We start from the raw sequence: 16,009 nt of genomic DNA, 5'->3' as shown, positions 1-16,009 counted from the left end.
GTTGGGATTTGTTCTCCAGTGGGATATGGATCATTCAGCGATTCTAGGCCTTCAGCCCATTCACATGACGTCATCATGATGTGTGCCACTCCTTGTCATTTGCGTTTGTGGTGCTGAGGATAGTAATGGGGCCCTGTAGGCACGGTGCTCCGATACTGACTTACATTTATGAGGTGTGTTCTATTGCAGCCAAGGCAATAGAACTTCCCTGGTACTGGGATCCCAGTGTCTCACCACTGTGCCAAAGCTATCTTGTTTTTTTCTTAAATTATATAATGCAATGATTTTAATACGACACAGGTTCTGTAAACGTTGTAATCATTTTTGTCCCTTCCCAAAAGAAACTTCGTATCTGAAAGTGTTACAGAAATTTTAGGGAAAGAAAAGCTCTGTTTCAGTAAGGATATGGGCAGAGAGACATTAATCACCTAGTGGCACTGGGAAATGTCACAGAGGTTCAGTGACTTGGGGTATGGCTTTGAGGGGTCAACAGGAACTTTTCTGTTTTATAGCAAAGGCAAAGCTAAGTAAGGGTTGGAGGTTAGCATGGCTGTGATACCTGTGTGACCCCCATCTTCCACTTCTTCTATTACCACCATCCATCTTCACTTAATTTGATATGTGTTGACTTTCATTTTTCCTACATATGTAGATTCTTTAATGAATTAAAAATGTAAATTTCTTTTTAAGTTTGGTGAGGTGGCGACTTCAACCCATTGAGGCCTTTTAAAATGCGGGGTTAAAAGCCTTGCAACAGAACTGTTCTTATGCGTTACTGTTAACTCTGTTATTAGCGTCTCTCCAGAGGGAGATAAGGGATTTATGAACTTGGCATAATGCTCTCTTGGATTTTAGAATAACGTGTTTGAGTCATCAAACACAGATGATTGAGCTCTTTTCAGTCTGTATTTTTTGTTTTTGTTGGTTAGGTGACTTCATATATTCTTAAACTGCATTCTTATTCAGACCTATTTATTTTTTTTAAATGGTTAATCCCAGCACTCAAGAGGCAGAGGCAGGTGGATCTCTATGACTTTGAGGATAGCCTGCTCAACATAGCAAGTTCTGTTTTAACTGAGGCTACATAATAATACCCTGTCTCAAAAGGTTTTTTTTTTCATCTTTAAAGCTGTTAATACCAAGTTCTCCAGTGCCAATTTTCAGGTTGTTTTTACATACATTTTTCTTGTCTCTGTTGATGAGTTCTTGGGTTCTGGCTACCTCCTGTTCTACTTATTGTTACAAACATTAAGGGGCAGAGGTTAGAAATAGAACCAATACCAATATTTGTATGTTCAGATTTATTAATTTACTAATTAATTAACTTATTTAATTATATGAGTACATTGTAGCTATCTTCAGACACACCAGAAGACGGCATCGGATCCCATTACAGATGAATCCAAATTACATTACAGTGAGCCACTATGTGGTTGCTGGGAATTGAACTCAGGACCTCTGGAAGAACAGTCAGTGCTCTTAACTATGAGCTATCTCTCAAGCCCCTAGATTTATTAACGTTTGAAAAATGTTTGAAGTAGGCTGTATATTAAGTGCACTAGGAAAATTCTAAAACATGTATGTAAGCAAATGCACATGCAAAGTAAAAATGAGTGTATGACCATGTGCTATTTTATATCTTGCTTTTCTCTTTTTAATTTTATGGTGGGTCGTTGTCTTCTTTTTAATGATTCATTTTATTTATGTGTGTATGAATCTCTGTGTGTGTGTTTACAAGGAGGCCAGCAGAGGGTGTCAGATCCTCTAGAGTCAGAGTTACAGATGATTGTGAGCTGCCTGACACGGGTGCTGGAAACTGAACTCTGGTCCCCTGCAGGAGCAGTGAGTGTACTTAACCACTGAGTCATCTCTCCAGCCCATGGGATGGAGATATTTTAGTATCTGGGTAACGTTTTATCAATAATTTATTTAATTAATTCCTAACAGATGGATACACAGTTTATTTAATTAATTCCTGACAGATGGCTACTTAGGATGGTGTTTGAAAAGAAGAGCATGTTTTGATGTGGAGGCACATGCAAGTGGACAAGCTACTGGGACGGCTGCTGCTGGAGGATCATTTGAGCCTCAGAATTCCAGGACAGTCCTGGGCAACACAGCTAGACACTGTCAAAACAAAAACAATAGGAAGAATAGATGTGGAAAACGTTTTATGTGTTGCATATTTTGTTTTTCTTATCATAATTTCCTAGAAGTGAAATTGTTGGGTAAAAGGATAAAGACAAGATTCTAATATATATAGCCACGAGAGGTTTGCTAGAATGTTCTTGTAGTTGGCTCCATGCTCAGTTTTCTTGCTGTTTCTAGCACAGATACTAATAGCAACGAAGTACCTGACACTATCATGCCATTTGCATGTTACGTGCTGCTCTAAGGTCCTTCCATATCTTTAATCCTCCACCAACATCTGAAGAGAGGTCCTGTCTCCCTTGTACAGAATGGTTAATTACTGTGATCACACAGCTGATAAGTGGAAAGTGAGGAGATGCTGGAGGTGGTATACCAGGCTGGGCCTTAAACACTATGTAATAGTGCATGTTCGTCAGTTGTCTCAAATTCTCATCTTCAGTAGCATGATGGTTCCATCTGACTTACAGAAGGGGTGATATGTTCTTTGCCACCGAAAACCTGCAGTTCAGTGGATTTTCTACACCAGCCCAATGTCATTGTTACTTCCTAAGAACATGTCCATCACTTCATGAAGAAACTTGAATCATACTGTAGTCATGAACCACCAGTCCCAGTAACCCCAAGAAAGAACCGTAGTTCATATTTTTCTTTCTAGCTTTGTATGTGAGCACACATTCGTTTGTGTGTGGCATGGGTCCTTTGTGGAGGTCAGAGGACAACCTCAGTTGTCCCTCTCCACATCCCACCGTTGTTGAGATATAGTCCCTTTGTGGGTTTTTCGCTGTGCACACCAGATTAGCTGGCCTGTGAGCTTGGGGTTCTCCTGTCTCCATCAGAAGAGCTGAGGTTACAAAGACTGAGCTATATATCTGGTTTTTATGGGTTCTGGTGGCTCCAACTCAGGTCTCCACATACATGGCAAGTGCTTTTACATAATGAGCCATCTCCCCAGCCCTGGGAAATTCTTTTGTAGGCATTACAAAAGGTTAGATTAGAAAAACTTAATTATTGTGTTTTTGGTGGCATTGGAGATTTGAACCTGGGGCTTTGTGCTAGCTAGGTAACGACACTACCATTGCACCGGTAGTGGTCGAAATGTACTAGACTCCATTTCTAGTCTTCGTGCATATGAGTGGGGGAGCCTTTAATAAGGCTAATGTATCATGTCAGGAAATGTGGAGATTTGTCATCATTATTTTTAACAAGCACCATAATAGATTCACTTTATGTATCTGTGAGAGGAAAACACACAGGTTTGCCAAGCTAGTGTCAGTACCCTGGAGATTGGAAGCGGGAGGAACCATTGTTGTCCTGCATCCTTGGCCAGAAGCTGATGTTTTCACTTCTCAGCTTGGGATCTCCGTCTGGTTTCTCATCTGAACCTGTGACGCGTCCTCCCTGTCACCTTGCCTGCAGCGTCCTGACACAGGCATTTAGTACTGAAGGAGGCAGCAGGGGAAGATGCAGATGCAGATGTGGAGGACTGATGGGATCAAAGTGTTATTTAGCAAAGCTAGTTTGGCAGTAGCATGCCGAATGGATGACAGGAATACTGGAGGCAGGTAATTTGTACGGCACAGCACGCATGCAGCTTCTTTCATTTAAATATAGCTTAGAGAAATTGTAGCCATCTCTGCTGTTAAGGCATTTTAATATCAATGTAGGCTGCATTTGCGTTATGGAATACTAAGTTCATTTTCTCTGTCAATATGACCTGATAGGAGGTAGGTACTGTGATAATGTTAATTTAGCAAACAAGTTGAAGAAAATTTAATTCTAATTCTTCTGATTTGCTGGAGCTTGAAGTTAACAGTTACATTTATTTTTTGATTTACCCTGACTTTCTCTTTTCAGCCTTTGTGTGTCATGAGATGTCATTAGAGGTGCCTCTCAGATGGGTTAGGTGTTGAAGTTGTGTCTAGGGAAGGGGCCGGTTTTTGTTGTTGCCTACTTGTTCTAGGCATTGTTACTTTGAGCAGATTATCTCACTGAATGAAAAAGGCCAAGCCTGAGAACTTGGCTCTCATTGACTCCTATGCATTTACAGTTTTGCTCATGATGTAGCAAACTACCTCTGGTTTGATTTGAAATCAGGTTGAGACACCCTAATTAAATAATAATCAATATAGAAATCTGAAAAGAGGAAAAAGTTGTTTGAACTGGCAGAAGACAGTCACAGTTTCCTAGCTGGTCTTTCCTGTGTGCATATAAAAATATAATTACGTGTATGTATAGCTTTATGTTCTTTTTTATTTAAACATTTGCATAGCCTTTAAGAAATATTTGTGTATTATATAAAATTAATCTTTAAATAGGTATATAGTATTCCCTGGCTGTACCACAGCTTTTCAAGTGGGGGATATTGTAACTATTTAACCTTTCCATATTTTTAGTTTTAGGCATAGATAGGGTCTATGGGTTTGCTTAGCAGACAGCTGGGCACATATTCCAGAATATTCTTTGAGGGAATCAAACCACCTGTCAGGGCCCTGTTGTTTGAGTGGCGGTGTTTTTCTAAAAAAGGATGTTTTTCCCAAATACAAGTGACATGTAGACAGTGTTATAAAGTTGGTCAAACTGTTTCTGAAGATAAGGTAACAAGTTTGAATATGCCTTGTGAGGGAGTCAGCTGGGGCCTCGCCCGGCCAGAAGTGGCAGCTTCCCAAGTTGAGGAGGCCTCAGGAAGCCTTTGCGGAGGAAGTCTTCCCTAGCAGTGCTCTGCAGACTGGGGGTGACAGAGAATGCTGCCAGGGAGCTATCCCGAGAGGATGGCATGATGGAGAACTGATGTGGTAAGACCCCCCACCCCGTCCTGCGTGGATCAGTAGGGTTCTGATATTTGAGAAAGGTGCTCTAAGTCAAGAATCACAAAGTGATCCATAAATGCATGGTATAGTTTATCTTAACTTATAAAGTATATTTATTAAATGATACTTTGAAAGCAGGCATTGAATCTCCCTTCCCCCAGAATGGTTTGTTCCTTCTTGAATAAAGCATGTTCATCATGTGTTAATTACAGATTCCATTTTTCATCCCTTTGGAAAGGAACCTAAAGCCCTGTGCATAATTTCAAGTGTAAGCCCATTTGGTTTTGAAGGAGCTCACCTCTTCCAACTCTCCTAGTTTAGCTTTCATGGAGACAATTGATTTTCACTTTTAGGAAATGTTGAAGCGACATAATTTTAACAATGTGTATATGGGCTTAGCTAGGTTGGGTGACATTGTCACAGAACAACAGCTCCTCCTGTGATGAGAGCTGACGTCTTCCTGGCATTCTGCAGCGTGATAGTAGCCTCCAGGATTCCTTGTGCCATGGACCTTTGTCTGTAGGCTTCAGAGAATGGCACACCTTGGTTAGTCTGGGTAGTTTGCAATGTATTATCCTGAACTTGACAGTATACAAAACAGAAAGGAGCCTGGTGTGGTGACACGTGCCTTTAATCCTAGCACTCAGGAAGCAGAGGCAGGAGGATCTCTTCGAGTTCTCAAGGCCAGCCTGGTGTACAAAGTGAGTCCAGGATAGCCAGGGCTACACAGAAAAACCCTACCTCAAAAAACAAAACAAAACAAAAAAACAACAAAATAGTCAACAACAAAACAAAACAAAAATAATAAAAGAGGGTGAGGGAGAGAAAAAGGGTAATCAGATGAGAAGTGGTTGGGGTTGGAGGATGATAAAGATTATTCCAGAAGTGGAGGGAGACTTATCTGCTATAGAAGGGTCCAGGAAAGAACTGGAGGGTCATTGAGATGGGTCAGTGGGTAAAGGTGCTTGTTAAGTTTAATGACACAGGAACCTATATGCTGGTTGTCTTCTGACCTCCTCATGTGTACTGTGGTATGCCCTTCCCCCAAATAAATAAATGCCAGGAAAGGGGAAGACTTTTTAAAAGCTGTCTTATCATTAGAATGAGATTTTGTTGACTTTAAAGAAAATGCCCTTATAAGAAGGGAGAGGCAGTCGGGTACCTGAGAGGTCGAGGAAGCTGCTGTCACTGGATATTAAGACGTTACAACACGTGGGACCTCTCCTCTGAACCTTAGCCTGCTATAACTTTGTATGTACAGCCCTCTTCTGAAATAGAAAACATTTCTAGTAATATTTTAGGCTCTTGGAGGTTACTGCTTACAGCAGTTGTGTTGCAGGTGTGTCTTACTGGCAACCTGAGGGATGAATGTATCCTCAGGATAGCCGTGAATGTGGCCCAGCATGGTTTATAGATGACATCATGTCGCGGTGCTGAAGGGTTGGACACCCTTGTTAGAGAAGAATAAAGTGCAAAGCCATTGATTTCATTTTCGCAGCGGTTTTCAAATGGGAGTGATCGTGTCTCCCCAGGGGATGTTTGGTAAAGTCTGAAGGCATTTTGCTTGTCACAGCTAGGGAGTAGAGGCCAGAAATGTCACTCAACACTGTCACTGATCAAGACAGCTCAGTGAAGATCAATAATCTCCCCCAATTATCTAGCCCAGATTGAGAAACCCCAAGTTCTCTGGTCACTTTAAGGAATTTAGTCTCTTGGTTCTCTATGAGTGCTAGCCAAACAGGACTTTTTTCCTGTGTTCTGAAAAGGTGGTAACAAAGCCATATCATCCGGAGGGCTACTGAGTTCTGGTTTGGACTGTATCCTGAACCTCTAGTGAGTGGCGCCAACAATCTGAGCCCTGGCAGTGTTTGTTCCTCCTAAGCAGGGTTCCTGCCCCTCCTGTGCATTGTTTCCCAGCCTTGAAAAGTGAATGAAATTGGAGACAGGTTTTACAATATGTGAGAATTGGATGATGGGCAGATTGGCAACCAGAGCAAACTACTTTTTATTTTGATCCACTCTTATGAGTGCTTTTGTCTCTCTCTCTCTCTCTCTCTCTCTCTCTCTCTCTCTCTCTCTCTGTGTGTGTGTGTGTGATATTTTTTATTTGGAGAGATTATTTTTGAGATCCTTAGTAACGGAGCATCCATTTTGCTGAGCTTCCATTTTGGGCTCAAAGGAAGGCAGGTGTGTAATCATCTTCATCGCTGACAGGTAGCGGAGTGCCCTCTTCTCAAGGACACTCAGAGTCCTGTATTGAGTTTGAGCTAAGTCTTTGGTTGGCTTCTTGTTAGGAAATACAGAACCCAGAAATCATGGTGCTTTTGACAAATTCAGAAATGTATGAGGAAGCACAAAATATGTAAACCGTTTGCTTAAAAATGTTTGTCTTAATATGTTATTGGGATAATATTTAATAGTTTGCAATCTGTGACCTGGCTTATATGAAGAAGACTTGATTTTTTTTTTAAAAAATGTCATTTTTTATTTGCTTATTTTTTACAACAGTTTCTGAAAGGCATGGATGCAGTGTGGTGTGGTGGCCTCATGATTCTTGACACTTGTCTTTCTTTTTTCTGACATCTTGAGCTGATGGCTTTCGTTCATCTTTATGTGTGTATGGTGACAGCTCCAACTATAGACAACAGGATCTACTTAGGGACAGAAGCCTAGGATTGAAGTATTTGAAACTGGACCTGCTATGAATTTTTATTGACTAGATATAGAAAAAAAAGGCCAATACCAAGGATTCTTGAAAGCTAAATATACTTTTAATAAGGGAAGGAAGGGCAAGCAAAAATTGGGAGAGGAGAGCCAAGAACCCAAGACCTTTACAGCCCTAGCTAGAACTTAGATGCCATCTTCTGTAGGTGGGTTTGTACATTAGAACAGTAAAAGAACTGTATTGGCTGTCTTGTTTTAAGTGCAAAATTTTCTGTGACCTTGGGACCTATTTAAGACAAAAAAATTAACTGTAACCCATAGGTATATAAACTATTTTTCCCCTAATCCATGACTTGGTCTTCAGAGTGTTGATTCCTGTAAGAATTGTTGACTCAGTTCTCCAGAGCTGTTAGCTCTTAGAAGTGGCACACCGTAGACATCCTTGCAGAGGGTGCAAACAGATGAGTTGGGGAGGCCAGTCAGATACTGCTAGGTAGCTGTCATTAGCATTGGAGTTCTTTGGCTTGGTCCAGGAACCCTGCTTTGAAAACCAGGGATAGTGGGCTGCTGGGGAAGTGGGTCTGTTTGCCAGGACCTACCTTATCGTGAGGTACAGAGCAAGAGACATCTTGTACTTTTCCTAGAGTTAATCAGCCTCTGCACTGCAGCCAGCCAGAGGTTAGCTTTGGCGTCTGGCTCCTTGAGGTACATGACCATGACTGTACTGAGATGGTTTTCAAGATGGACATTTGCTTACTGCTTGTATATGTGCATTTGTTGTGGCTCCAGTTCCCAATGGGAAGAAAGGAAAATACATCCAGTGATTCTTGCCCAGTTCCACTTGACTTAGCACTAACCTGGAAGCCGTGAATGGTTTCTGAGGAAGTTGAATGTGCTATTTCCAGTACAGGGCTGACAATCTTGGGCAGAAACGAATTTAGTGCTTGACTTTGCTTCCTGTGGTAACTTTAATCAACTTGATCATTTAGAAGTCTTAACAGGAGAGAAAATTTCAATCTCCTTAATTTTGTGTTTAGAAGTGTTCCATACCTACCTATTGTATGAAATTCAAGTTACTTTTATAATTCTTTGTAACTAAAATTGTTTTCCTGGAATGCATACTAATGATGTAAACTTTATAATTTGTTATCCTTAAAATTGAGTTACTCACCAAAGAGTCTAAACTTTCAAGACACTCACAACATTATCTAATTAAGTTTAGCAAGCCCAAATAGAAAAATTCCATAGATTCATCTTTGGAGATTGTGTTAAAATGTAGCATTTTGAGATTCTTTTGGGATAAAGTTTCTTTTAGGGATATAGCTTAAGATTCTCTTTGGGGTATTCTGAACATTTTGACAGGAACTTGCTTTTTTATTTTTTAAAAAAGATTTATGTATTTGTGTGTACATGTGTGTGAATATATGCACAAGTGTCTGTGCTGGTGACTTCTATCAATTTCCAGCTATCCCTTTGAGGGTCTTCCCCTAAACCAAGGGTTTACATTTTCCTCAGTAGGCTGGAAGCCAGCAAGCCCTAGAGATCCTTCTGTCTGGGGTTACAGTGTTGGGATCTGAACTCTGGTCCTCATGTTAGTGTAGCAGGGGCTCTTCATTTTGGAGCGATCTCTCTGGCGCCCATAACTTATTTTTATATTGTCTATAGTTATACCCGTGAATGAGATGCCTAGTACATTTGTGCTTTTATTAATCTGTGTACATTGTGGTGTGTGTGTGTGTATTGTATGTGTATGGTGTATGTGTATGGTTGTGTATGCACACAAAACAATGTTTTCCTGTCTTGCAGAATTAAATCTGAGAGAATCTGACATCAGAGTGTGTGATGAATCTTCATGTAAATATGGAGGTGTCTGCAAAGAAGATGGAGATGGTTTGAAATGCGCATGCCAGTTTCAGGTGAGAAAACCAAAATTAACTTAATTTTACCCCCACCCCTATTTTATAATCTGACGTTCCTTGAATAAAAAGCACATAGCACCTTGAAGGAATTTAACGAACAGCCCACTGAGTCTTTCTTGCCGGGTGAAGTCCTCTTATTTGTGCTTTCTGTTTTCTGTGGTTCATTTCAGAAATTGAAGAGGATCAATTGACCATGATAGGTGTGCACATGTTTGGGAAAATGTTAAATAGTCAAGTGTCAGCTTTGCAGTGGTAGGGAAAGGGGAGGCACCCCGGGAGAGATTCTTAGTTAACAGGTTGACATTATTTTTCCTTTTTTTTTTTTTCTGTTAACCTGGCTTTTCTCCTCCCCTACTGTACCTCTTTAGAACCAGGATGAGTTAGAGCCTCAGGAAGAATCGGGGTCAGAGCAGGGTTGGAAATTAGAGTCACAACCCAAGAGTATGGTGCCTTAAAATTAGATTTATAACCCAAAAGTATGATGCCTTAGCATTCCCATTTGGGTTTTAGTTGTGCTGCTATTATCTGAAAAGCAAGAGAGGTGGAGAGTGTTACTCTCAATTGCTCCTGTTTGTTTGTTTTTTATTATTAAATTATAATCTAACTGTAGATGGCCTCCCAGAACTGGACGAGAATTATAGAAAGAGCTTGTCTGGTTTTCACTTACAGTCTTGCTGCCATTTTGCATAATGAGGAGAGGAAGAGGTTCAGAAACCGGGTATATGATTTTTAGCTGAGTTAGTGTTTCTGGTAACCCAGTGACCTCAGGCAAATCTATGTTCTTAAGAATTATTTCCTCACCAGTGTCCCATCACATTTCATACTTAGAAGATGTCGTAAGAACACGGAGGGTAAGAACACTTGTGTTTGAAACTTCTTTGAATACTATGAACCATCACGATCTTTATTTCCGTTAAAAGGAATAGAGAATCTAATCAGAGAAACGGGCACAGCTAGCTAGGTGCATTGCTGCTGACTATCCACAGGGACCGGTGGTTAGGTACACTGTTATTGACCACCCAGTCAGGTTCTAGGGTCAAAGGGACTTTTCATTCATTTATACAGAGCAGTATTTCTGTGAGACAGGCTCCACAATAGCCACTTTCTTCTGAGCTTCGTTAGCCTGCTTTGGCCCTTGCTGCCCATTGGCTGGGGGATATCAGTTCCTTCTGTGCCTGCCTTTCCAAAGGCCTCTTTCATTTCTATGGAGCTGATTTTATATTCTGTTTTCCTATGTTTTTTTTTTAAGCCCCTGAGATTTTTTTTTTTAGATTATTTTTAAAAAAGTAGCCTTTTCAATGTCCTTCAACAACTAAAGAAAAATATCTTTCCATGATCTGTCTTAAATCATTTGGTTCTTAATCCGTGCAAAGCAGGAAGAGAAGTGTAAGCGAGATCAGAAGGTGCTTTTCTAGGTTTGCTGTGTGCAGTGTCTTAGGCTGGATGCTAAGGATGGTTAAAGCCAGGTTCGTTGCCTTGCAGGGTCAAACTGCCGAAAGGCTTGCACCAGGGTTTGTTCCTTCTGCTGAGGAATCTCTCCCTTGATTGCTCTGCTGCCTTTCTATGATATTATGGATATGTTCATAAAACCTAAATTATTGGCAGCTTAAAAACAATGACTTGATATGTGCGTTAGGCCTAGCTGTCTGCTGTGTAAATCTTAACAGTGATAATCAAATTGTCTGAGAGATGGCTTATAATTCTGCGTGCTTTCAGTGCTAATAGAAGCTTCTGCAGCGTGATTTAGGTTCGTTTTCACAGAAAGTAGAATTGTGGGTAACTGCAAGTTTTGTTAGTTGGTTCATAAAAGCCATTATCTTGCTAGTTATATAAACAAAGCCACTCACTAATTATATGCATAGAGAAATTATTAATGCCTCATCTTTCCCTTAAAACTTAGTGTCTCTGGCTTTCCCCTCATTTTCTTTCTTCCTTGTTGGATTTAGAGTTCTGTAGCCTGTCTTCCTGCGTTTGTATCTGTTCTTACTAGCTCCCACGGCCTCTTACTCTTACTAGGTCTTTGTGTTGGAGTTTTCCACAGAAATAGAAGCAACAGGGGTACATGCACATACATCCACATGACTGTGTGAGAGCTATGGAGAAAGAGATTAATGAGGAACTAGCTTATTTGATTGCAGAGGGTGAGAAGTTCCAGTCTGTCAAGGGCTAAAGACTCAGGAAACGGAGTGGTGTAAGTCCCTGTTGGAAGCTAACGGCTGAGGACCAGTATCTCAGTACAGTCAGAGGGAAGTTTTCCCACCACCATTTTGTTCTATTTGGTTCCTCAACAAATTGGATAATGTGTATCACCCTAGGGAGAGCAGCCTGCTTTGCGTGGTTCACTGACTCCACTGCTAATTTCATTTGGAAATGCCCTCATGGATTCATCCAGAAATAACTTTTAATCTGGATACCCAAAGGCCTAGTGAAGTTGCCACATGAAATTAACCATCACAGCTATGTTACTCCTACTTTTCCTTGCTGAGACAAAACAGCCACATGGGGGAAAGGCTGATTTTATTTTGCTGTACATTATCAGGAGTTCTGTCCTTCATGGTGTGACAGAGTAGAGCAGTTCCCATCATGGTGTCCAGGAAATAGAGGAAGAGCCAGTGCTCATGGGCTGCTTCTTCCTGTCCTATTCTCTTCCGCCTTCTAGGTCTGTTGGGTGCTATTACCAATATTCAGGGGTGGCCCTTCTCCCTGACTCCTTCAGAGTCTCACCCATAAGTCACTTGGCGGGAATGAGCCAGGGTCCTTACATCCCTGCAACCTGGGATGTAACCTGTCTCAAAGACACGTCCAGACATCTGCTTTACTACGCCTCTAGGTACCTGTCAATCAATCAGTCAAGTTGACTATTAAGATGAACTATCCCAGGAACTTTATTTTCTTATTTTGTTGTGATCCAAACAGTTCCTGGCACATAGTGGGTATACAGCAAATGTGTCAAATAGCTGGCAATATCATCAGAATCCCAAGTAATGGAGATTCCTATCCCTCATCAAAGGTGGCCGACTAGAGGTTAGGGAGAGTGTCCAGGGTCAGTGGATGACACTGAATGTGGTAAAAACTGCCCAGATCTCTTCATTTGTCCATAAGCATATTGAGAGGCTCCCGAGAGAGACCCTAGAAGCAAAGAATGACAAGACAACAGATCTACTTCCTCATCTCAGGTTCACTCTGAGGTGTGTGCTTCTGGATGGTTGCAGGGCTGTAAGGACCCTCACTCACCATCACCAAGTGACTTATGGGTGAGACTCTAAATAATGTGTGCATGGTGTCTAAAGTACATCCCGGGAGCAACTGTGACTCTACTTGTACTCACTAGCTGTGCTCCTAGACAGAACTCAAGACTTAGAAATGAGAGTAGCTACAGCAGTGGCAGCTCGTGTTTACTAAGAATTTGCTGTGGCGGAACAGAAACACCTTATTTAGTCCTTGTAATGACATTATTTGGGAGGATCTGTGACACCTAGCGCTAGACAGAGGGGGAAAGTCATGCTGGTTTCACACAGGTGATGCGCCAGAGCCCTTGATTGACATTATCGTGGGCTTCATTGGTTGTTAGACTGACTACTTAAGCCCCAACACATTGAAAGCTGGTGCTCATTGCTTACTGGGCTATTGTTTTATAAACGTTAAGATTTCCAGTCCTATCAAACTCAAAACTCTTTCAGTCACCAATAACGTATGTTCCACTTCTTTATTACCTTTAAATGAAATTCACAATGTAGTCTACAAAACACAGAATTAAAGAAATGAATTGTACATAATTTTAATATAAAAGAAAAATAAAGGTCACTTATGATATACATATTTTATAACTTACATGCTCTAGAATTATTATTGTTATTGTTAGAATTATTATTATTGTCAGAAGACAATGCAGTACTCACGTTTATATCTACTTATAATGAAGCTGGATTAAAAATATTCATAAGCAGTTTCATATACAAAGCTCTCCAAATAAAAATTTAATTTTAATAAAAGTTTGTGTAAGATTTTGCTGATACTGGATATAGAGTAAAATCAACTTGGCTATAAAATATTTTGTTAGTTAGCGGTTGCTGAGCTGTGCTAATATGCCATATTCATACTTCAGACACTAAGACCAACCACTTAGAAAAGAAGATAATAGTAAAAGTACATCTTGTTGATTACAGAAAATTAACGATATAATATGAAAAATGTATTGACATTTTCTTCTAGAATTTATGCATATTTTCTAAATTAGACAATGAATGCAATGTAATTTCTTGCTATATTTTATTTATTTTTTTAAAAAATTGCATTTAAAATTTAAAAAAGGGCAGGCTGTACATGATGGCACATGCCTGTAATCCCTGCACTGAGTAGGTGAATTCAGTTTGGACTATAGTGAATCTCTTACACACTAATTCGCATTTTCAGTATACAACCCTTATTGCTAATGAAAGTCAACTACTTTTTTTTTTTAAAGGTTTATCTATGTTATGTATATGAGTACACTGCAGCTGTCTTCAGACACACCAGAAGAGGGCATCAGGTCCCATTACAGATGGTTGTGAGCCACCATGTGGTTGCTGGGAATTGAACTGAGGACCTCTGGGAGAGCAGTTAGCACTCTTAACTGCTAAGCCATCTCTTCAGTCTGAAAGTCAATTATTTTTATATATTAATTGTCTGTTTTAAATTTTTCTGCACTATTTTTATTTACATGAAGATAGCTTGTAGCATATTAAAATATTTCCCCCAAATTTTGAAACTTCATTTATGCTATTTTCTTTTCTTTCTTTTCTTTTCTTTTTCTAGACAGGGTTTCTCTGTGTAGCCCTGGCTGTCCTGGAACTCACTCTGTAAACCAGGTTGACCTCGAACTCAGAAATCCACCTGCCTCTGCCTCCCAAGTGCTGGGATTAAAGGTGTGCGCCACCACTTCCTGGCTTATGCTATTTTCAAAAACTATTTATTTTAAAAATGCTAAAATTATGTGCACGCATGTGTCACTGTGGGTATGTGCAGGTGCCTGTGAAATCCAGAAGATGTTGGTGTGCGTGGATTTACAGGTAGTTGAGAGCCGCCAAATGTGAGTGGCTGGAGTTACATGCAGTTGCGAGCTGCTCAGTGTGTGTGCTGAGAACTGAACTCTGGTCCTCCGCAAGAGCAGAACACACTCCTAACTGCTGATCCACCTCTCCTGCCCCCATTTGTGCTATTTTTTGATGTGTAGAAGTTCTAAAGTTCTTTAAGCGTGTAGAGCCAGTGTCATCTTTCAAGTCTCATGACTGTTTATCTTCATCTGCCACGTTCCTGTCTGTTCTTCAGTGCTCAGTTCGAACCCCACTTTCTCTGATGAGGTTTTCTTTAAACACCCTAGCTGGTAATACTGGAGATCAGTCATCATACTTTCTGTCTGATCGACTGATTTGGGACACGATTTAGCTTTGCAATTTTTTTCCCATTCTAACAGAATTATAAATAAGATCTCTGAGTACAGAGACTGTGTTGATTTCTTTGTATCTCCTCTGTTCCTTCCCCAGGAACTTTCCTACTAGAAGTATTGAGTAAATGAATTTTAATGATAACGTGACATCACCTAAGTAGCTCTTTATAAACATTGTCACGACTTTCCTCTTAATGTTTCTGTGGCTTTTCTTAGCAAATAAAGTAGATTGCACAGGGATGTCCAGTTTCATTCAAGGGTAGTTATTTTCATTATGAATGTGAGAAAAAGGCATGAGGAAGAGGCAGGTCTCCTTGGTTGAAGTAAAACACAGGGACAACCTGTTCCAGCAGTAGAAGAACGTCATAATATGTTGCTTTTGTGTTGAGGAGTGTGAGCTATGCCATTAATATTCATGCCTCGTTCTGAGAGTGTATTTTTGTTTTCTGCAGTGCCATACAAATTACATTCCTGTCTGTGGATCAAACGGGGACACTTATCAGAATGAGTGTTTTCTCAGGAGGGCTGCTTGCAAGCACCAGAAAGACATAACAGTGGTGGCACGTGGACCTTGCTACTCTGGTATGTATGGTGTTAGAAATGGCTCTGCCATGTATTCTAAAAAGAGAATTTAGCCAGAAGCATTTGGCTTACATTGCTGCAGAGATTGGTAGTGACTGAGAGGGCTTTATTCATATTTTATGTTACTGCTTCTTAACATGAGGTGATCTTTGTATTGACTATATGCCTATTGACTGTTTATGTGGGAACTTCATATATCCTTTGCTTGATACAATTTGGAGTTGGGAACTGGCATAAGATAGGTTCTATCTATCTATCTATCTATCTATCTATCTATCTATCTATCTATCTATCCATCCAAGATAGGTATCCATCCATCCATCCATCCATCCACCCATCCACCCACCCATCCATCCACCCACCCATCCATCCACCCACCCATCCATCCACCCACCCACCCACCCACCCACCCACCCATCCATCCATCCATCCATCCATCCATCCATCCATCCATCCATCCA

At 40.5% G+C, this 16,009-nt stretch overlaps 1 protein-coding gene across 3 annotated transcripts in view; it reads left to right on the top strand.

The window, feature by feature from the left end:
- The window catches only part of LOC114623554 (tomoregulin-1), a 122,116-nt gene that overhangs the window by 53,968 nt on the left and 52,139 nt on the right, over positions 1–16,009 (top strand). For all 3 annotated transcript variants that reach the window (XM_028770220.1, XM_028770219.1, XM_028770223.1), the window contains 2 exons: positions 9,429–9,538; positions 15,419–15,548. In XM_028770220.1, the coding sequence (XP_028626053.1) occupies positions 9,429–9,538; positions 15,419–15,548 (240 nt within the window). The remainder of the gene's footprint in view (positions 1–9,428; positions 9,539–15,418; positions 15,549–16,009) is intronic.

The sequence above is a fragment of the Grammomys surdaster genome, unplaced genomic scaffold (genome assembly GCF_004785775.1).
Source record: "Grammomys surdaster isolate TR1022 unplaced genomic scaffold, NIH_TR_1.0 199, whole genome shotgun sequence".
Classification (NCBI taxonomy): Eukaryota; Metazoa; Chordata; class Mammalia; order Rodentia; family Muridae; genus Grammomys; species Grammomys surdaster.
Note: the sequence above shows the minus strand (reverse complement) of the source record. Positions and strands in the feature narration are given on the sequence as shown.